The sequence below is a fragment of the Mus pahari genome, chromosome 14, assembly GCF_900095145.1.
Source record: "Mus pahari chromosome 14, PAHARI_EIJ_v1.1, whole genome shotgun sequence".
In the NCBI taxonomy this organism is placed as follows: domain Eukaryota; kingdom Metazoa; phylum Chordata; class Mammalia; order Rodentia; family Muridae; genus Mus; species Mus pahari.
Window position 1 is genome coordinate 63,893,991 of NC_034603.1, and position 23,655 is coordinate 63,917,645.

Here is a 23,655-nt window from a genome sequence, read left to right on the forward strand (position 1 = left end):
AAATAAAAGAACAAAAAAAGTAACAAAACAGAGTTACATATATTTCTAAAGTGTGTGTATCTCTCTCTCTCTCTCTCTCTCTCTCTCTCTCTCTCTCTCTCTCTCTCTCTCTCTCTCTCTCTCTCTCTNTGTGTGTGTGTGTGTGTGTGTGTGTATCTATGAGGGGTATGTGTATGTAAGTGCAAGTACTCCCAGAGGCCAGAAGAACAGACTGGATTCCATGGAACTGAGTTACAGGCAGTTGGGAGCCATCTAACCTGGGTGTTGAGAACTGAACGTGGGTCCTCTGCAAGAGCAGTTGGAACTCTTAACTGCTGAGACCTCTCTCGAGCAGCAGTCAAATATTTTCTCTGGCTATCTAGGCATCCCACCATGTTTCTCACGCTTGAGGTATAACATGCAGTCTCTAAAACAATTGAAACTATTACACAGTTCAACTAAGCATAAATCTATTAGTGACTGTGTTTTAGTAAAACTCCTATTGTGTGATTTAACACCGAATTCTTCCATTAACATACTAATACTAGAATGCCAACAATGTTAGGGAAGACATCCTAGATGAGAACTGTGTGTGTGTGTGTGTGTGTGTGGTGCACCACATGGATGTGCAGGTGTGCTTGCAGGGGTGAAAGGAAGGCTCTGAGTGTCTTCCACCTAAATCCTTGGAAGCTGAGAGTCTCTCACTGACCGTGGAGGGAGGCTGGAGCAGAAAACTCCACTAATCCACGTGTTCTCCTCTCCCCTGTCCTATTGCTGGTATCACAGATGTGCATGGCCATGCCAGACTTCTCTTTTTGTTTCTTTTTTTTTCTATCATTGCTGGGATTTGAACTCATAACCCCATGCTTGTGCAGCAAGTACCCTTACCCACTGAGCTCTCTCTCTATTCCCCGAGAGGAGAATTTACACATTTCATAAGCTATTCTACCAAGGTTATTGGTTTTCAGAAAGACTTGCTCTTTGGATGCTAAGACTGTTTTGTTCCTGAGCTCAGTCTGTCCCATCTCCCATATACAAGCTGAACAGTAAGATTAAACAGTAGGACTTACAGACTCCAGCTCCCAACAGCCATCTGTTATAATCACCCAACCTATTGTATAGCACTGACAAACCAGAAAAGCAAGCAATGAACTTGGAAACACAAGGGAAATAAATATGAACAAATGTTGCAGAAATTATAAGACTTCTGTAGGGCATAATGGCTTCTAACATGACAAAAATTAGATCTATGATGGCTGCGTCAATATGTTAAGATCCTCAGATGACGGCAAGATTAAAACGTATCTTATCTTTTCCTATACTTAAAATGATTAAAAACTGCTTAAGTACTATACTTAATGAAATTAGTTAAAAATATCATCTTAATAGCTAGGTCTAGAATCTCTCTTAGGAAATGAGCTGTCATTGTTGGGGAAATAACATCATCATTATTACTATTAATATTATTACCATCATCATCATTATTATTAGAGACAGTGTCTCACTATGTAGACCAGGATGGCCTGGAACTCACTGTGGTCCCTGCCTGAATGCTGGGATTAGAGGTGTGAGCCTCTACCCCTTCCTGGCACCTCTATCCCCGTTGGAAAAACACTTCTGTTGCATGTGGGGTATTGTTGAGGGCTGAAACAACCAAATGGATGGTCAGACTGAAACTACCAGCAAGGAAGAAAAAGTCTTTTGATCTTGTCTTATACAGGAGAAAGGGAAAAAATGTAAGAAGGCTTGGGACTAGATCAGATGGAGGACTAAGGGATGTGTACACTCTGCTAACAGGGGTGCAAGGAGCTTAGGGATGAGGAAATCCCTCTCACTACCCCCGTACCACCAGCATCTCCAGCCAGCGATGTCTTCTTCGAACACAGACACAACATGTGAATAGTGTTTTGAGGAAATTGAGGAAGAAGATACGTCAAAACCAGGATTTCTAAACCTCAAAAAATTACTGACAGCTTGAACTAGAAAAGTCTTCCCAGTTGGGGCTGCCATGTGCATTCCAGAAAGTTCAGCAGCCTTCTTACCTTCTACTCACTAGAAGCCAGTAGTGATCTCACCCAGTGGTGTCAATCAAAAGTCCCCAGCTGTTCTAAGCCTTGATAACCAGGACCCAGCGTGGGTAGAAGCACCGGAACCTGTAAGGTGCGGAACTCTGAGAACCCGGCTCCTTGAAAATGACCTGGAACCGGAGAAGAGTTGTGGGCTTCCATAGGAGGAAGTTCTCACTTCCCCCAGGAGGAGTTCAGAGGTCTGCTTAGTCCTGTCATCGAAACTTTTCAGAATGAAGTTCAAATAACCCAAATATGCCCCGCCCCATCCCGTCCTGCCACCTCCTCCGCCCCCGCTTCCTTGCCACGCGAAAATTTGCAAGTATGTCTTTGCTTGTCTTGCTGTTCCATCCTTGCTTTTCTGCAGGAGGGGAGACTTGGGAGGACTCCTTTAAGGTCCTTTAAGGTCATTTATCCTTTTGGAGTCTATTGATTCCTATGAGAACTGTACGAGGAGGGGGAGAGGTTGACCCCATTGTTTTGTTGTTATCTAGGTCGTGAATATTTTGCACCTCTATAGATTTCCTAACAGTTTTTCTACTCTGATATTTCAGTTGAAATTTTGCTTTGTAGAATCTTTGAGGTGGCATTTTAAAAATTCCCTATTCTATGCTTGTATGATTTAAGCTTGTATGAGGAGGTAGGCTCTGCTAACCTTGCTATAAATAGATTTGTTTCATGTATGTATTTATATGTGTCTAAAAATAGTATTTTCTAATTAATTCTAAGTTTTAAAAAAAATGAAGTTATTTTCCCCTCTCTTGTTTGTTACATTTTTTTAAATGGTAGGAAAGATAGAGAACTCAGATACTATTACTACTACTACTACTAATTATTATTATTATTATTAAAGTTTTAATTTCAGGTTTTTATATGATGTTTAGTACATTCTACATATTGTTTTAATTCATTTTCAGATCTCTACTATTTAATTTTCATATACTTTTATGAGACAGGCATTATTAATATCATCCCAAATGGATGAGGAAATGGAACTCTAAAATCAAACAGGTAGTAAGAAAATGTATGTCAAGACTGGATTGTGGACAAAATGGACACATTACACACAAGACCCATGAGAAAATACTAAATTTAAGACAGATATACTCTGCAGCATTAGCGAATATGCCTCCTCCTGAACTGGCACAAAGGCTGAGAACTATTCTCAATCAAAATGCCATAGATATCCCCAAAGTTACAGACTGTATACATGAGGCAGAACGTTACAGATCAGTGAGTGATGGGGAATTCAAGGAAACCGTACTGAGCATATGGGGGGGGGGCAATTCGTATCAGACACTCGCCCCAGCATGACACGATGAACCATGTAGAGCATGGTTGACCTTCCAGGGACCACTGTGAACTCCTGGAGAAAAACTCTCTCTCCCTTAGCAGCCATCAACCAGGGGTGGAGCCCTGTGAGCACCGCCCCTATCCAGGGTGGGATTTTGATTGGCTCGATCTTGTGCAGACAGCCATAGCTGCTGTGAGTCTGTGGTGCATCTGCTTTGTCATGTCCCAGAGACACTGTCTCGTAGTACTTCTCCTTTAAAACCTTGGGCTATTAAAATCTTTCTGCTAAACCTTATACTTTATCCTCCTGCTTCCATCTCCAGAGTGTTAGGATTACAGATGTGTGCCACCACACTCAATTTACAGTGCTGTGGACCAAACCCAGTGCTTCATGCTAGGCAAGCCCTCTACCAACTGAGCCACATCCCCAGTCTACAGAAATCTTAACTTTCACTTCTTTTGAATTAGGACCTCCAATAGACCAGACTGGTCCCACTTTATAATCGAGGCTGGCCTTGGAGTCCTCATCTTCCAGGCTCTACTGTTCAAGTTCTATGTTTAAAGGAACGTACCACCACTGCCAGCTTGTTTTATTTTAACTTAAATCTAAATAGGCACATGTAGTTAGTGGCTACTGCATTAGACAGCGCAGTTTAAATGTCCAAGACAAAATAAAGCATTCAAGAAAGAAAGAACAAAACAAAACAAAACCATGATTCAAAAAGTAAAGAATTAGTAAGGGAGGCAGGGAAATATTATTATAGCTAGGATTTTGAAACTATATAAATGAACAGATGTCAAATTCTTGAAGTATAACATACATAATAAAAACACTGATAATTCTCTTGGTCTGAAATCTTTACACTGACAGAAAGTGCCAGGAGATACCAACGCACCAGCGTTGTTAAAAGGAGGGAGAGGACTCCATTTCTCTTTATGTCATAACAGTGAAGCAGACTATGAATGAAGTGCATGATTTCTAAGCCCCTTGAAGGCAGGCAGAACAACAGTTAATAATTATCTTAGGCTGTCTGGTCTGCTCTAAGGAAATGCTACAAGCAGGGTAGTTTATAAGCAGCAAAGGTTTATTTTTCATAGTTTTATAGATGAGGAACTTGAAGACTAAGACTCCGGCAGATTTAATGTCCGGTGAGGGCCTACTTGGTGCTTTAAAGTAGACACTTTCTGTGTCCTTACAGGGTAGACCAGACAAGTCAGCACCCTGGGGCCTCTTTTCATTAAGACTCCATCAGGACAGTTGATCTCTGTCTAGAGGTCCCACCTTTTAATACTACCAGTGGTGATTATGTTTCTGTGGCTGGATTTGGGAGAGACACAGCCATTCGGATTATAGTGGAGACCTAGTGAAATGCTCACAGTCAACAGCAAGTGAAAGTTGGAAGTAGAAATACGGTCCACAAACACTGTCCACATAGTGTGCCCTGACTAATAAAATAGGTACAGGGAGCGAAGATGGAAAGACCTGGAGGTGTGGTGGTTAGGATGAGTCTGGGGGTAGGGGTAGGGTCAGGGTCAGGGTCAGGGGTAGGGATGTTGAACAATGACAGAAATCAGCTGAGGGTTGTTGAAGCAAAACAGAGATTAACTTAGTACAACCAGAGGAGTTGGGTATTTCTGTGGTCATCCCAGCCAGGACAGCCATTTATACGTAAATGGTATGTGCAGAAACTCTGGGGATTTCTTAACACAAAAGAAGCCTGGACCACTAGCCAATATTCAAGCCCATGGAATTAGTTAGATTAATGAATTAAAATTAACATTTTAACCTATGCTAATATTTTCACTCACAAACACAAACAAACAACAAACAAACAAAAAACCCTCAAATATTTTCTTGGGTGTAAAGCCAGTTACAGGCAGACATGTATCCATTATTCTTCTCAGGAATGCAAGTTCTGCTTTAGTAGTTCAAATACTTTCCTACAATACCCCCTCCAGGAACACTTTTATTGGTATTTGGTTGGTGGAATTGTTTTCAACAGCGCTGGGTCATTCATCTTGCCTCCAAATAAAAGGTTGATGGAAGCAAACTTCTGAGTTTGAGAATCATACATCAACAGAAAACATTTGCAACTGTTAGCAGCACTGACTCCCGATTGTTCTCCCTCCAGTGTGTCGGGAGCGTTATGGAGAAATCAGAAAGAAGCCGCATTTATCTTTCAGTCATTAGAGAAAAAAAAAATGTGACCCTTAAGATGTTATTTTCCAAATAAAAAAAAATGGTAACCTTGCAAAGGGACAAGGTTGGAGTGTTTGAGAAACCATCAGAAGTTCTCACGGGCCATGAACCAGGAGGTCCTGGCCAGGTGGCCTTTCCGCTGTAGTGGGTATTTGCAGGACGCCATGACCCTATTGCACATCTGTTGCTGTACATGCCTTCCCGTCCCTTCATCTTTTTTTTTTTCCTCTTCTTCTCTTGCTTGCACAGATGTCTGGAACCTGAGGGCATCTTTGTTTTCGGGCAGGTGTGATTTTTACTGAGAACACATGCCTTTGCCAAAGCTGTGCTTACCATTTAAAATACAGATTTAAAGTTATAGTGTGTTCCTTTTAGTGTGAGATAGTATGTGTCTACAAGTGTGCCTTCTAGATGAACATTGTTACCTCTCTTTTCCCTCCTGACCCTCTTCGGCTCTCCAAATGTAAATCTTCTCATTCTCTGTAACTTACCCGGGCTTGTGAGCTCCAGAGAGCTTTGTGAATGCTACTTGTACACCCAGCATGGACCTTCTTGGTAGCTCGAATCATAATTCTAATTGTGCATCTGAGTATCTATCCGCCTCGCTCACTGGATACACCAGGAAGAGTAGCTACACTTGGGCATACTGTTGTTTATAGCAGGCGACTGGCATCTTTTCCACGTGATGGACCATATGACTGTTACATGGTATTTATTGCTCACTCCCTAGCTGAGGGTAACTGTGGGCAGACACCCCCATCCTCCTTTTTGACACTGAATATTGCTATTACAGGGACCCCAAAGCATCCTGACTTGGCAGAAAATGGTGCCTGAAAAGGAAGAGGTTTTGCTTTTTTGAGTGCCGACTATCAAATCCAGAACTGTTAAAAAATACTAATTATACAAATTCCATTTTGCCGCCTGACCTCTTAGTTCAGAATAATAACAACTTGGGGACTACTTATTTATTTTTAAACACTTAGGCCATAAGCTTTGGCTTATTCTCTGACTAGCTCTTAACTTATTTAACCATTTAAACTATTATATGTCTATCACTTGGTTGGTTACCTCTCTTTAGTCCCTGCCTGCTTTTCCCTGAGTCTCCTCAGGGTCTCCCTGAATTCATCTACTTGCTGTTTTTTTGTCAGTCTCCCTGTGGCTTATCTTCCAGGTCCGTCTCCTGTCTCAGCTCTCTCAGCTCTTGTCTAGTCTCTTTTTAAAATCTCAATTTCCCAGAATCCTCTCTCTTCCTGTCAGTGTCCCACCTCCTATTTCCTGCCTCAGCTCATTGGCCATCAGCCTTTTGATTGATAGGAGACGTTCATAAGAGAGTTTCTCTATGCAGGATCTTACATATATGCCAAGCAAGCCTTCTGCCCCGAGTGACATTCCCCACAAAGAGCTCTTGTTAGCAAATGGCTTGTCTACTTAATTGGCAAAACCTACCAACAGGATGGTGGCCAGAGAGAGGAGAGGCACTGCAGGGTGACTTGAAATCTCTTTCCCGGCTGGTGTCTTGAGGAAGGCTTGCTCAGGCTCCTTTGGTTTCTCACCATAAGAAGTTCCACCTTCTCAGCTGAAGAGCGAATGCAGTCCTCCTAATTTCTTTCCTTGATGTTTTCATCGAGTTTTTGTATTAGGATTTTTCAGGACCTTTCACAATATCAAATTCACAAACCCGCATGTAGTCCTTCTGAAAAACATGCTTTCTTGGCTATATACTTCATCTGGAAAGCTTGGGCGTGTACCTGCAGAGCAGATTCTAAAGATCCAGTGAGGATGGAAGAGGTCGTCTTTGTGTCTTTTTATTCCTCTGAGTGGATGCTGACTGAAAGTAAATAAGTAAACATTTAACTTGTCAAGTATTGGGGGACAAGTCTTTCAAATAATTTATCTGAAGGAAAACTACAACAGGACATGTCTTAAAAGAATCAACCCACCCACAACGACCTCAGTTGGACATAATTATAACCAATTGGTTTGGAGGCTGCAGGTACTTTAGTAAAGATATTTATTGATTTTATCTTAATGAAACTGAGTTGGGGAAATTTTTACTAGGGAGACTCAATAAGTGTGTGTGTGTGTGTGTGTGTGTGTGTGTGTGTGTGCATGAGTACATATACATGTGTGTTCTACAAGAAGAAAGTAAACACATCACATCACATAAGATTTCTTTATCATCACCATCACCATCACCATCATCATCATTGCACTACTGGGGATTGAACCCAGGCCAAAGCATGGTAGGCAACTGACTAATATCCCCTGCCCCCCTTTTGTATTTTGAGACTGGGCATCACTGAATCATGAAGGCTGGCCTTCTACTTCCTATCCTCTTGCCTCAGCTTCCCGAGTAGCTGGGATCACAGGCCTGTGCCACCAGATCCAAACATCGGATCACCTTTGCAGCCCACTTCCTGTCCTTGCCCACGGGAGTCTTTCCCTGTGAAGGACTGACTATGTGAAAGCCGGCAAGGTTCCCCGCCACTGAATAAAGCAAGGGTAAGGAGTGGAGAGGAACGTGTACCCAAACCTCTTCATGCTGGTTTTTATTTACGGTTTTTTTTTTTTTGACTCTAAAACACGTAACTTAGAAATACACACACATCTAGGCATGTAAGTAATATGAAGAAGACTGTGAGAGAAATTGCTATTTTACCCCCCAGTGACGACCTCTCCTGAGGTCTCAATGCTTACCTCAATCCCCGACCGACATGTGGGAAGCACGCTAAAGTGAATGAATTGAACCCAATATTTTAATTTAATTTTTTAATTTATTCATTCGTGTGTGTGTGTGTGTGTGTGTGTGTGTGTGTGTGTGTGAAGAAAACTTGCAGGAGTCGATTCTCTCCTTCCACCATGAGGGACCTGGGAACTGAACTCACGTCTTCAGGCTTGGAAGTTAGTGTTTTTTTTTTAAACCTGTCTTGCTAGCACTGTCTTGTTTCTTTGTTTTGTTTTGTTTAACCATTCAGACTTAAAACATTCAGATTATATGGTTTACTGCTTTTTCTAACTGATTTTTTGTAGAAATTTTTGGTTTATATAATTATTGAGCAGATGAACTCTCTTAACCCTTCTCTTCCCTCCAGTTCCCTTTGATTAGAACATCTCACACCAGTGCGGTACTGTGTGTGTTAGCGGTGCCTGGAGGGGCAGAGCCAATAGGATGGGTCTATTTCTGTTAAAGGGGGACTTGTTAGGATGGTTTAATCCCTATGGTCCGCTTAGTCCAACCCCAGACTTTGTCTACAAAAAGGCTGAGAATCCAGTAGTTGTTCAGTTCATGAAGCTGGGTAGCTCAGCTGGCCTGGCTCTGTGTTGAAATGCTGAGGCAGTAGGTTCTCATACCAGCAAAGGGCTCCTTCAGCTGTCAGATCCAAGAGCTTACCAGTGGGAGTGAAGGCAGGAAGACAAACCCAGAAGCTTCCTTCTTCCATGGCCTCTTATGTGGTTCTCCACAGAAGGTGTGGCCCAGGTAGGGTGGGTCTTCTAACCTCAAACGATCCGGATTTAGGGTGAGTCTGCCTACCTCAAATGATGAGATCAAGACAATCCCTTCCAGGCCTGTCTAGCTGTTTTGAGTTTTAGTTGGTTCCGGATGTAGTCAAGTTGATAATCAAGATTAGCCATCACAGGTACTTAGGACAAATAAGCCTTCATTCAGCTAATAAGGTTCACTCAACTTCCGGAGTTTTACCTAATGCCCTTTTCTGTCTCAGGATTCTATCCAGGATCTGGTCAGGTCTTCTGGGGCTCAGCTGTGGCTATCTCCCATACTCCCCTTGTTTTTTTAATAAATGTATCCCTTTTGAGGAGTTCTAGTCAGGTAGACAGCAGAATGACCTCCTGTTAGAATGTGTCAGGATGTGTCTAGTGTTCCTCTTCTGATGAGACTGGGGTTACAGGTTTGAGGGAGGGTCGTCACAAAAGTATCATTTTCACCACCACATTGCATCAAGAGTTCACGCTGTCAGTATGATTTATGATGGTTGATGGTGAACCATGAACACCTGGCTGGTGTCAGGTTTCCCACTCTGGACTCACTCTAGTTCTCTCTCCAAGCTGCAGCCTGTAGCTGTGCGCAGCCCACACTCGAGGACCGGGAGGCATGGCTCCTTTAATTGGGGGTAGAATATCCACACAAATTCTACACTAGAGATCTGCTGTCTCTTATCTCCCACTTGTTAACTTGTTTGATTACTTATATTACTTATAGACTTAGGATATTTATAATTTAGTTTATAATTCAAGATTATTTTGTTGTTTAGAAAAAGAGAGCAATTTTTTGTTTTGTTTTTTGTTTTTTGTTTTTTGAGACAGGATCTTACCTTGTATCCCTGGCTGGCTTGAATTCTATTTCTATCATACATGTGAGCATGCATGTGTGTATGCAACACACACATGCACACATACATACATACACAGAGAGAGAATGAGAGACAGAGAGAGACAGAGAGAGACACACACACACAGAGAACCATATTAATGAAACCAAATGTTGGTAGTAAGCTGTGGGTGGTCATATATCTAACTCCTCATTTCAAAAGCTGCTATGTCAGCACTTTTTCTTCCTTCCTTCCTTCCTTCCTTCCTTCCTTCCTTCCTTCCTTCCTTCCTCCCTCCCTCCCTCCCTCCCTCCCTCCCTCCTTCCCTCCTCATCTCCCTCCCTTCCTTCTTCCTTCCCTTTCTTCCTCCCTTCCTTCCTTCTTTCTTTCCAGTGAGGTTACTCCATCCATCTGTAGAACAGTTGGGTCATGTTGAATGTCTATATCTGAGAGCTCCCAGCCTAAGTGATGTTTGATGTCTGTAGAATATGCTTACTAGAGTCATCTGATAGGAGGGGCCTCATTTGAGAAAATGCCTACATAAGATTTGGCTGTAGGGCATTTTCTTACATAGTGCTTGATGGGGAAGAGCCTAACCCAGTGTGGGTGGGGCCGTCCCTGGGCTGGTGGTCCTGGGTCCTATAAGAAAGCAGGCTGAGCAATCCCCGAGGAGCAAGCCAGTAAGCAGCACTCCTCCGTGACCTCTGCATCAGCCCCTGCCTCCAGGTTCCTGCCCTGTTTGAGTTCCTCTCCTGACTTCCTTTGATGATGAACGGTGATATGGAAGGGTAAGGCAAAGAAACCCTTTCCTCCCAAGTTGCTTTTGGTCATGGTGTTTCATCACCACAGTAGTAGCCCTGAGTAAGACATGGACATTAAGGATGAAGTCTCTGTGCTGTAGAGTCCCGTTGGTTTTGACAACTGTCCACGTCATGTATGCTGCTTTACAGGGCCAGGCACTATAGACAGCATCAATGCTTTGCCTGTCCACCCCACCCATGCCTGGGAACCTTCCCCAACCGTGGATTTAAAAAAATTTATTTATTTCAGTGTGCACACGTGTGCGCATGTGCGTACTCAGGCGTGTACGTTGTGCGTGCGTGTGCATCTGTGTGTGTGTGTGTGTGTGTGTGTGTGTGTGTGTGTGTGTGTGTGTGTAGGCACATATATGGAGGTGAGAGGACTGGGAGTCAGTTCTCTCCTTCCACCATGAGTCCTGGGGATTGAATATAGATTGCAAGACATGGTGGATTTACCCATTGATCTGTCTTGTTGAACTCCATTAATCCCTTTCATTCTGTCTTTCAATGTTTTTCTTTACATTTTTTTAAATTTATTATTTATTTATTTGTTTATTTATTTATTTATGTTTTTCGAGACAGGGTTTCTCTGTGTAGCCCTGGCTGTCCTGGAACTCACTCAGTAGACCAGGTTGGCCTCAAACTCAGAAATCTGCCTGCCTCTGCCTTCCAAGTGCTGGGACTAAAGGCATGCCCCACCACGCCCAGCTTTAGATTTATTTATTTACTAGGTATACAGTGTTCTGCCTACATGTATGCCTATACAACAGAAGAGGGCATCAGATCTCATTTATTGATGGTTATGAGACACCATGTGGTTGCTGGGAATTGAACTCAGGACCTGTGGAAGAACAGCCAGTGCTCTTAACCTCTGAGACAAACTCTCCAGCTCCATTCATTTCTTTGTAATACCAAATAAGATGGCCATCGTATAGCTGTGTCATTGTTGATCCAAAGTTAAGGGACATCTTGGTTGCTTCCAGTCTTTGGCAGTTATGCATAGAGTTTATAAAGACATTTCAGTTTGTGTCTATGTTGTGTGTGTGTACTCACCCACATATATTAATGTGTGTATGTGTGTGTGTATGTTGGGAGTAGGGGAAGAAAAGTCATGCTGACTGTAATTTTTCTATTATTCCCCACCTTATTTCTTGAGACAGGCTCTTTCACTGAACTTGGAGTTCATGAATTGGCTAGACCGGCTGGCCAGCAGGCCCCCAGGATTCACCTGTCTTTGCCCCTTACTCTATGGGTTACAGGCTGCAGTGCTGTGCCTACATTTTACTTGGGTGCTGGACACCAGGTCCTCATGTTTGAACAGTAAGCCATCATGTTTGAACACACTGAGCCATCTCTCCAGCTTCTATTTAAAAATTTTTTTTATCAACTCAATGGGGCTGGGGATATGGCTCCATAGTAGAACACTCGCCCAGAATACACAGGTTCCCAGGCTCTTCCCCGAGGCACGGAAGGAAGAAGGTGGTAGAATCTGCTGTTATGTAAAGGCCAGTTGGCGTCAAGTGCTTGGAAGCTCAGTTACTAGACTCTAACTGGTCTGTAAGTGTCATGTGTCCCAGTGATATGGCCCTTTGTTGATATGAAATAGCCTCTTCTTTATCGCTGGTATTTCCCCAGTCCGGAAGTATGCTTTGCCTGACGTTCACGCAGCAGTTCTGTTTTCCTTACACTTTCTGTTTGCATCCTCTGTTGTTCCTCCCATTCTTTTACAGCCTTTCTGTGTTTTTATATTCACGCATGTTTCCTGTAGACAGCATCTAATCAAGCCTAGGGGTTTTAATGTTCTTTATTCTTTTCATCCTTTGAGGAATCTTGTAACCCATTCGACGTATTTTAATCAGATTCGGTCCAGTCCCCGCTTCCAACCTCCCTCAGGTCCCAGTACTATAACCTATTCAAGTCACAACCTCTTAACCTACGCGTCCATTGTACTAACTGTATGCTCGCTCATGGGTGTGAGGCCATCCACTGGATCCTACCAGGAACCACACCCCTAAAGAAAATGGATTCTTCCTCCCCTAGAAGCCACCAACTAGGGGTGGGTGTTGGTCTGCCCCTCCCCACCCAGGCAGGAATCTTGTCTGGCTTGGTCTTGTGCAACTGTTGTGGGCTCCTGAGGGCAAGGCCCCTGTCATGGTCAGAAGACACTGTCTCACGCCGTGGTTCTCGCGGTCTTTCTTTCCTCTTTTCCACAGTGTTTCCTGAACGTGGAGGAGAGGGTAGTGTGATGCCAATGTCCTTTGTACTTCTGAGCACTCCAGAGACATCTGTTCTCTGCATGTTGGCTGGCTGCGAGTCTCTGCATTAACTGCGGTTGTCTGTATTTTTTAAATGCTTCTCTGATGAGGTTTGAGGGCTGCAGCCATCTATGAGTGTAGCGATACATTTACAAGGCATGTGCCTGTTTAGTAAAATTAAATAGACTTACCCTTAGGGCCTATGGTGATCCTTAGCCATGGGTTTTGACTTGATTTTTATACCTAGGAGTTTCCTCCTCGGATGCAAGCCTTACATCCAGTTAAGAAGTGGTTGATATCCCTATAACATCCACTCCGAGGTTGCAGTACAGACATATCAGCCTTGCCAGACTGGTCTTCACTGTAGCTCCCAGGCTTCGTGACCGGCAAAACTGCCTGTTCTATGAAAACTAGGCAGCAAGGAGGAAGCTTCCAGGAGAGAACCAGTTCAACTTCTCCAAACCTGTGATCAGTGAGTAGGGTCTTACCGTCAAGTTCTGGTGAGCAACCGTGAACAGTGGCAACGGGCTGCATAGTTTTGAAAGTCTTTGGGACCTCCCCCACCCCCCATCACCCAACTGCTTGATGGGAGATAATCCACACCTGGCACTGGACCTTTTATCTGGCAACCTACAGCTTCTGGGAGATGCATCATCTCCCCCATTTAAGATAACGCCATATTCCCTCTTCATCCCTTCCTCTCTTATCCCCACCCCGTGTGTGTGTGTGTGTGTGTGTGTGTGTGTGTGTGTATTTTAAAGGAAGCTTAAAAAATAGGTTTCCATAGGGCTTTCCCAAACATCCTGAATGTTAGTAATCTCTCACTGCTTTTAAATTGGATTCATTAGCTCGTTTTCTCTGTAACTATTGTTTCCAGTGGACTTAGCTTATTTTGTTGTTTTCCAGTTGTCATTTTTTTTGTTGTTGTTGTTATGCTTGCCTGTAAAGTCTTGCTCAAGTGCTTTTTAGCGTTCATTTGACTTTCTTTTAAATGAATTTATTTTGAAAACTGGGACTCCTGATCTGGTTTCTGAAGGGAGCTCCAGTGAGTCTACTTTGTGTTGTAACATCACAATTCATTCGGAGGAGGTTTCATTTACTGTCGCCCTTGGGCTCTGTGCTACCGTGATACTATGTTTCTGAGACACATTTTTGCTTGTACTTAGGTAATAAACTGTGCAGTGCACTGTTGTAACCTGAACGTGAAACTGCCCATTGTCTCTTGAGAAAATTAAGCATGAGCATCTTTCAGACAGACCCATATTTGAGCACCAGGGCAGTCCTGGAGGGCTGTCCATCTCTGGGGTCACACGTCTTCGGCGAGGAGAGCTTCCGTTAAGTTTCCTTTCATGCAGTTTCAGTTTTCATTGATCTCACAATTGTCTTTACTCTGCCTTCATCTTTTGATGGCCGCTGTCACTGGATATAGAATTTGGAGTTGACCAGGCCTCTCCCATCCCTTTCCTTTCAGGACTTCAAAGTGTCCAGTACCTTCTTACCGCCATTCTTTCTGATGAAAATTCAAGTTCGTTCTTATCATTGTTCTACTGTGTGTGATGGGTCGTTTTCTCTGGCTGTTTTGAAAATTTTCTTTATCTTTGCTTTTCAGCAGTTTGGCTGTAATATGTGTAGATTTACTTCTCTTTGTGCTGCCCCATTCTGAGGTTTGAACCCAGGATCTTGGGTATGCTAAACACACGTTCTTCCACTGAGCCATACACTGGCCTGGAAATTCCCCCCCCCCTTTTTTAACCAGCTGTTTCTTGGAAATTTTAAAATGTATTCGAATGGCATTTTCTTTTACTTCCATGGTGCCCATTATTTTGAAAATAGCCTTTTAAAGAGGGTAAACACAAATGAAAAAAAACCAGAAGTACTGGAAACCAACTTTATAAAGTACCTCATTATAGAGTTGGAGAGACAATTCAGTGTTTAAGAACATATACTGCTCTTGCAAAGGACTGAGCTCTAGCAACCCTTCACTGAGTGGCTCACAGCCACCTGTGTCTCCAGCTCCTGGCACCTCTGGTCTGCACAGGCACCGTACACATGTGCACTTGCGTACATGCATATGATTAAAAATAATTTTAAAATATTGTTTCTTATATATTATTTTTCTTCCTGTGTAACAAGTTCTGGCTGTCCTGGACTCACTTTGTAGTCCAGTCTGACCTTGAACTCATGGAGATCTGCCTGCCTCTGCCATACCTGGCCAATGAAACTATTTTAAAGTATTTGTCTTTTAAAATTTCCCCTCCTCCCCCCACCCCCCTTTGCAACAAGGTCCCTTAGTGTCCTGGAGTTCACCAGTTAGGCTAGCCCAGCTGCTCAGCAAGTCCCTGGGATCTTTTTGGTTTTACATCCCTAGCACTGGGCTTACAAGTACAGGCCATCATATTCAACTTTTTTTTTTTTTTTACATTGGTTTTATGAATCAAACTCAGCTCCTTGTGCTTGTGTGACAAGCATTTTACCTACTCAAGTATCTCCTACTCCTTGCAGAATTATCCTTTTTTTTCTAATGATCAAGATAATACCTGCTTTTTTTTTTCTTTCTTTAAGGATTAATCTATTTTATGTACATGAGTACACTGTAGCTGTCTTCAGACCCACCAGAAGAGGGCATCAGATCCCATTACAGATGGTTGTGAGCCACCATGTGGTTGCTGGGAATTGAACTCAGGACCTCTGGAAGAGCAGTCAGTGCTCTTAACTGCTGAGCCATCTCTCCAGCCCCCGCAAACTTATTCTTAAGAAATTATTTTAAATAGAATTTTCTTAACTTTACTTTTGAATGGTTCATTGCTGATACAGTTGATGGCTTGTGCTGTGGCTTAGGGATAGAATACTCACTCAGCATGTGCAGGATTCCAGGTACAGAAAAACAGACTTCTGTACCCAGAAATCAATGTCAAAATACAGTTGGTTCTTGGACACTGGCTTTATACCTTACAAACATGTTGGCTTTGTGTTGATGCTAATGGATTTTTCGTGAACCTTAGAGTTCTCTGCATATAAGACTACACCAGGCAAGTAGAGATAGTTTTACTTTATTCTTTCCAATCTGAATGTTTAAACTTTATTTTCTTGTCTAATTGCTCTGGCTAGTATCACTAAGGCAATACTATCAGTGATGACAGCCCCATTGTTGTGTGTGGCCCTTAGAACAGAGAGGGGAAACATTCAGTCTTTCACAACTAAGTATGAGAGGTTATCTGTGGGATTTCAGAGAATAATTTTGTTTGCTGTGTTGGGTCCCAAGCTTACTTAGGCTATGCTAATGAACTCTGCTTCCAGCCCCTTGTAGTTGGGTTTACACCGGAGCTATTTCTCAGGCTGAGGAACTTTCATTCTTTTCCTAGTTATCTTGAATGTTGTTATCACGAGGCACCGCTGGATTTTGTCAAATGCTTTTTCCATAGCTCTTGAGACGATTGTGTGTTTTTGCCTTTCTATTAACATGATGTATTGCGTTAATGGCACATCAATGCTGCTGTGTTGTTTTTTTTTTTTTTTTCCTGTTAATTCAGCTTCCCATTTTCATGTTCCTTAGCATTCAAAGCCCCCTGGAGGAACCCATTAGATGATATCTACAGTAGACGTGATTCAGGGCTTAGGGGCTGATTGTGATTCTTTATAGATATTTCAATCTCCTGGGCTTTGTATCTCATCTGAAGTCCTGGTGATGGTTACCTAGCCCTGATTTGTTTACTATTATTGAATAGTACGAGGGTAAAACAAGTGTTTAAATGTTCTGACATAGCCCAGCTGTGTCAGTACATCACACTATTTTGGTGGTACATGTGATGCAGTTTCATATTGTGAGTACAATTTTTTTTTGGAGGGGGAGACTTTTAACTGTATCATTTATATGCTTTTTAGGGACGATAAACATATTATGAAGAATAAAGTATGCAGCTCATATTTCTGGCAATTGTAATTGCTATCAATGAATTTTTGTCTTTGAAAATTTGTGTACCTCCAAATTGCTTCCTTCACCATAACGAGATTTGTTCCAGAGTCTGTGCTTCCATCATGCTCTGATTTTATAAAGCACATTCACATTAATTGCAGTTTCTCCCTCTCCCAGGCATTTTTCTTCTCCGTGAGGGCCCCTGTACTTGGCTGCCTTGCCATTCTCGTTGCTGATGTATCTGCTAATTAATGTCCCTCCTCCGAACGCCTGCCCTTTTTCCTTCTTGATTTTGCGGTTGGGCTTCATTTTTTTATTCCAGCGGCAATTACCAGGACTTCTACTCTTATTGGTCCATGACCTTCTGTGACTTATTTATAACATTTACATGTTTGTGAAATTGACAATCTGTCCTCTGTTCTCCGTGACCATCGAGGATGTAAGCATGGCTTTAAAAACGGTTTCGGAAACAGTTGTCTCTTATGGATAATGTATGCACCAGCTTTCTAAAATTCACAGCAAGGCCTCGGATTGTTAGGACTTGTCGTTTATAGAGACACATGAAATGTTGGTTATTCTCTGTTCTGGCGAGCTATACCTAATAGACGGTTATTAAGTACATGATTCTCTTAGTTCATTACTGTTCACTTGTTCAGCCACAGACATTTACCAAAGAAACAACATTCATTTCCCAGTCTTTCAGATTTCCTTTCCTCCTCTGTTGATCACCTTTTCTTTTCCTTTAGATACTGAAGACTTCCTGGCAGAAGGCTTGCAGAATGAGAACCTCAGTCCTGGGGTGCAGGATCAGAGAGCCCACATTCTCCGGGGTTTCCAGCAAATCAGATCCAGGTTTGTATCAGACAGCTTCATTATGCTTTTTTAGTAAAAAAAAAAAAAAAAAAAAAAAAAAAAATCTCCTTTACCAGAGTATAAATTCATGAGAGCAGTAAGTAACTGCCATGGGTTTTCATACTTGGCAGAAATTTATGGGTTGATTTGGAGGTAGGTAAGGATACTGGGATGTACCACCATGAACATGTTTTAGTAATTATCTTAAAATAACCAGGCCAATATTGGTTTTGGATTTTAGCCCTTATTGAACACGTTTGCGACTAACAGTGGTAGAAGAAGCATAATGGTGAAACCGAGACATTTATGCTTCTTCAGGTAACCAGTGGGAAGAAGGGACATTTTCATGGTTTCGGTGCTGGTGTTACTTTCATAGCCCCGTCTGCAATAGAAAAGTTAAAAGCAGGCCTGGCTAGCCGATTCCTGGACAGTACCAGTATGCATTAGTCCCAGACTGGGTAGGAACATTGTGCTCGGTATGTTTTTAAAATAAGGAGCTCAGATCTCATTTGCACATTTTAGAATCTGAGGAGCGCATACTTCCTGCGGGGAAGAAGAAATCCACATTTCCTTTACAATCCATTTCCTGACTGACTTTTTATAAAGGTGGCAACTGAGTGGGAGTGTCCGGCACACTGGAGTGCTCCTCTGTCTTTTGCCACCCAGGTGGGTGCTGGACTGACTCGGAAGGCTTGATCGGAGCCCTCTTAGAGAGCATCTCCAGGCTTAGGGCTGGATCTAATCTGCATAGACAATTGTTCTTAGCTTCTACTTTCAAAACTGGTAGAAACTTCTTAGACACGGGAATTCTATCCTTTGGAAGGGCACAGCCAGAGCCTACTCCCTGCAGGAATGTGAGAAACCCTCACAAGGTGCCCTGCTGGATCTTAATCGACCTTTCCTGCTGGCTAATTAAGCATCACTTTTGCTCAGCAACTGGGGACTGTGTAATTATCAGCCTGGGTTGCCCTGAATAATTGAAACAAGCAGAATGCTGGAGATGGGTTCTTTCTTTCCTTCTTTCTCTCTCTCTTTCTCTCTCTCTCTCTCTCAAGTGAGAATATATAATTTTTGTTAGGCTGTGAAGTGTTGAAATCAAACTCTTGAATAGCATTACCCTGTTAATAGATAAGTTTAGACTTAGTTATGCACCTGGAGGCTCGGCTAATGAATGATCCATAGATTTTCTTTATTTTCATGAGTTAGCTTTTGTATTACCGTAAGGATCGTATAAAAGTGGAATTTTAAGATTCTATTACAGAGAAAGAGGGAAGCCCTGAATATAGTTGTTGTTGTAAAATATGTGATATGGGAGGCAAATACAATTTTGTTGGTCCGTATAGACAAATACACATATTTTTTCATATTTATGTCACAGCATCAGGAAAGATCTAAGTTCTAACATTAAGTGCGTAGATTACTTCCTTTTTTTAAAAAAATATTTTCTGCATATGTGTATTTTGCCTGCATGTATGTTCGTACACTACATGCTTGCCTGGTGCTTATAGCAGTCAGAAAAAGGCATTGGGTCCCCTGGAACTGGAGTTACAGACAACCATGAGCTGTTATGTGAATGCTGGGAGCCAAACCAGGGTCTTCTGGAAGGAAGTGTAGGAGCCATCTCTCCAGACCCCTCACAGATCTCCTCAATCTCCTTTTGAAACACACATGCGTGTGCACATGAGTGCACGCGTGCGCGCGCGCGCGCGCACACACACACACATACACACACACACACACACACAAACACGGCCCCACCCTTCATGGAATAAAGAAGGCTTCCAAAGAACATTTGTGTGGTTTGTGGGTTAGGCATTTGAAAATAATAACCAGTGGGCACTTTAGGGAGCATCATTGATGAGGGCTTTCTGTTCATTGATTTGTTGCTAGAAAGATGATGCTTTATTCGGGATTTCATAATTATCTGATGGCCGAGGAAGTGAGGACCCAGAGGTTAGATACCACACAAGAAGATGGAGAAAGGAGGCTTTCTTCTAACCAGATCTCCTTCCACCCACCTCTTCAATCACAGTGTTGCTAAAAGAATCCTTGTTTTCCTGAATCTTCCTCAGCCATGCCACCTCTACGGTTCCATTTGTGTCTGGCCAATATTAGGCACCTCTATGTGCTGATACCAAGTAGTTTCAAGATACTGAAAATATGCCAAAGTGGCAGCATTTACTCATATGGCATGACAGTTGTATCTACCCCCCCCAAAGCAATATGTGAAGAAAAATTCAAAAATCACCAAATCTGAGAGTGCGTTATACATGAGGAATTCTGGAGCAATGGAAGAATTATGGAAGCCATTTCAAATGTTTCACCTTTAGCTACAGTAAAGCAATAATGCTTTTGGGATTTGGTAAATTAGGATGTGTCTGTGATATATATATATATATATATATATATATATATATATATATATATATATTCACGCATATTCCCACTCTGTGGCTTGTTTCGTAGCTTATGTTCCCTTGACTCTTTCTTCACATTGTGCTGCTGAGGGACAAAAAGGGTGAAGGGAATTAAAAATGGCCCTGCCTGAGCCTTGGTAAACCCTAGGGCCTTGGATCCTAGGCTTTCATGGCTGCCTCAGATTCAGTGGTATACGCCATGGTTGCGGAATTGTTTGAATTGGCGTGTCTGACTCTATCACTGCTGGTGGGATGTAGCATTCGCCACCTTCCTGTTGTCCAGGATGACTGACCACAGAAAATGATGGTTGTGTTAAGTCTGCAGTGTCCCTGACCTGCTCATCAGTATGTCACCGTCAGTATCATCACTCTAGGTTCGCTGTGTCCCTGCCATGCTCATAAATATATCAGCATCAATATTATAGCTCTAGGCTCACTCCTCAGACTTACAAACAATGCTGGAATAAGATTTCTGTATCTACAGCTGCATTATTGTACTTGAAAGTGTGCCAAGGATGGATAACATTCTTCACATAGGACAAAAGAAATATGGATGGCAGTTTCTACGATTCCTGGGAAATGAAGTTCTGTTGTGGTGTTTGATGTCCTGAGCTATGCCTTTCGTGGCTGTTTGTGAAACCTCCTCCTCTCCTCAAGACAGACAGCGTCCACATTCTGAGTCCAGGCTCTCACTGAGCTCCAGCAGTATGCTTGGGACAAAAGACTCTTCCTTATGGTGGTGGTCACTGCAGGATTGGCTCCAGATGTGAGACCCGGGGATGAAACAGATACGAACCATGTTCAGAAACTTGATGACGTACCTACGCATTTGGAGAAACAGTGGGGGCGTTTCTTCTGCGTTTGATCCAGCGGAGACCATCTGCCAGCAATCATACATGGAGAGTGAAGGCAGGAATAAAAAACAGAAGATTTTTATCATTGAGATAGAGATAAATCCTCTCTTGATGGCCCTTTTTGGGGCTCCTCACTTACATGCTCACTGTTGGAAGTGAAGGCCAGAGCCAGTGGACACAAACATGGTGTGTTATTTCCCTCTGTGAAACTTAATAATACCAAAGGAGACGAGTGGATTTATAAGATGGTTAAATGGAACTAAAAATAAAGAAATAACCTTGTGTAACAGGTTTACGGCCCAAACTCTGCAAAATCCAGGACATTTAAAATAGAGCAAAGATATCTGTTAGCAGATTTCATTATGGGTGGCAAATAGGATACACTAGTCTCAAAAATCTTAAATAAAGAATTTTGATTTTCTTCAGGAATTTTAGTGGTTTTTTTTCTTAACATGAATTTTAGTTTGAAAACAAGATTTAATCTGACAATATCTATGATTCTGACATCTTGGTGTCATTAAAAAAAAAACAACACACGTTAGTCTGGTACAACTTTCGAAAGTGGGCAGAGGTTTTTAAGTAGTATGTTGCAAATATCATTATCATTAATTGCATAGTTTTAATATGCTTAAGTATTCATTGCTGAGCTTATAAACTCCCCAAACAAAACACATTTAAATGAAGGACTTTTGTTTATAATCAAGAAAACTAATATTTAATGTGCTATTTGGGCAATTATATATTCACAAGTTTAAAGATTTGCTTTCATCTTTCTTCCCTTTAATCCTGGTGCATGTGTGTGTGTGTGTGTGCGTGCGTGTGCGTGTGCGTGTGTGTGTGTGTGTGTTCGTGTGTATAAGTGTGTTTTACCTGTGTGTATACTATGCATCACTGTGCACAGAGGTCAGAAGACAGCATCAGATCTCCTGGAACTGGAGTTACAGAGGGTTGTGAGCCACCATGTGGGTACTGGGAATTGATCCTGGATCCTCTAGAAGAGTAGCCAGTGCTCTTAACCACTGAGTCATTTCTCTAGTCTGGAATTCCGCTATTTATCACAGAGTTTGCGTGCCAATGAAGGAAAACATGAGCACCAGATGATCTGTTTAACTAACTCTAAAAGACTCAAACTCTCCCTCCCTCCTTCCCTTTCTCCCTCCCTCTATTAACCTCCTTCTCTCCTTCCTTCCCTCCCTCTCTCCCCCTCTCAGAAAAACAGAAACAAAAACAAAAGCATAAACAAAAATAATGGGAAAAAAACCCAACCAACACAAGCACACCCACCTCTAGATACAAAAGAGAAGCTCTTCTGCTTTCATTCCCACCCTTCTATTAAGAAGGGACGGAGGAAGGAAAGGAGGGAGGGAGGGAGGGAGGGAGGGAGGGAGGGAGGGAAGGAGGGAGAAGCCAGGGAGAAGCTGGCTCAGTGGGTAAAGTGCTTTGCCCCAAGCTGGCAGCCTAAGTTCAGTCCCTGGGAACCCACATAGTGGAAGGAGAGGGCTGACTCTCAAGTGTTGTCCCAAGGCCTGTATGTGGCACATGACAAACACTCACACGAAGTAAATATATATGTAATTAACTTATTCTAAAACCAACTGAGAGAAAGTAAGGAAGACTGAAGGAGGCTGGGGTTGTAACTTAGTGATAGAGTACTGGCCTAGCTCTCATGAGGCCCTGGATTCTGTCACCAACACCGCAGTTAGACACACAAAACAAAAACCTACAGAAACGTTGGGCTCTCTCTCAACTGATTGGTTAGCTGTGTGTCGAGTGTGTGTGGTAGCTATATGCCATTCAGTGAGTGTGTATGGAGATTTCACAGCAGTGCAAGATTTCGGGGGACTTTGATTCTGTGGGCTGAGGGCTTGTTGCTCTCACAGTCTGAAATGCTCCAAGGGAAACGGATTCAGCACAGCCTCCCTCTGGCTTCTTGGCTTAAGCTGCAGGATTCTCTGATGGCCTGCGTTCTTGTATGGAAAGCTTCTGTCCTTTCAGAGCAACCTTGATGAGCATCGATCTCATTTTAATTTTATACTAATGTTTATCTTATTTATTCCTTCATCTGTGGGAGGTATTTGAGGCTGGCTCTGAGATTAAATTACCCCATTTCTTTTCTTTTACATGGGGCTGCTGTGATGGCGTCAGTAAGTAGATTTCCCCTTTGGGCATCTCATAAAATAAATATTTTATACGAGTAATTCAGAGATGTAATAATATTTTCATATTTTTCATGCTAAGTAACAAGATTTAAATAGTTTAGATGGAGAAATTTGTTTCTTTTTTATTACCTCATTTATTTGTGTGTGTGTGTGTGTGTGTGTGTGTGTGTGTGTGTGTGTGAAGTGTCACATTGTACCCTAAGTATGCATATGGAGGTCAGAGGACAGTCTGGAGTAGATTCTCTCCTACCATGTGACTCCCAGGGATCAATCTCAAATAATCAGACTTATTTTGTTTTGTTTTTTTTAAGACAGGGTTTCTCTATGTAGCCCTGGCTATCCCGGAGCTCACTTTGTAGACCAGGCTGTCCTCAAACTCAGAGATCTGCCTGCTTCTGACTTCTGAGTGCTGGGATTAAAGGTGTGCACCACCACCATCTGGCCAAGCTGGTTCTCTCTCTCTCTCTCTCTCTCTCTCTCTCTCTCTCTCTCTCTCTCTCTCTCTCACACACACACACACACACACACACGTGTACTTC

The 23,655-nt window shown here is 42.5% G+C and overlaps 1 protein-coding gene across 1 annotated transcript in view; it reads left to right on the forward strand.

Annotated features, from left to right (window-relative positions):
- Skap1 (src kinase associated phosphoprotein 1) overlaps nucleotides 1-23,655 on the forward strand; it is a 297,239-nt gene that overhangs the window by 9,272 nt on the left and 264,312 nt on the right. Inside the window, 1 exon segment of the mRNA XM_029546245.1 lies at nucleotides 17,581-17,686. Within this exon segment, the coding sequence (XP_029402105.1) occupies nucleotides 17,581-17,686 (106 nt within the window).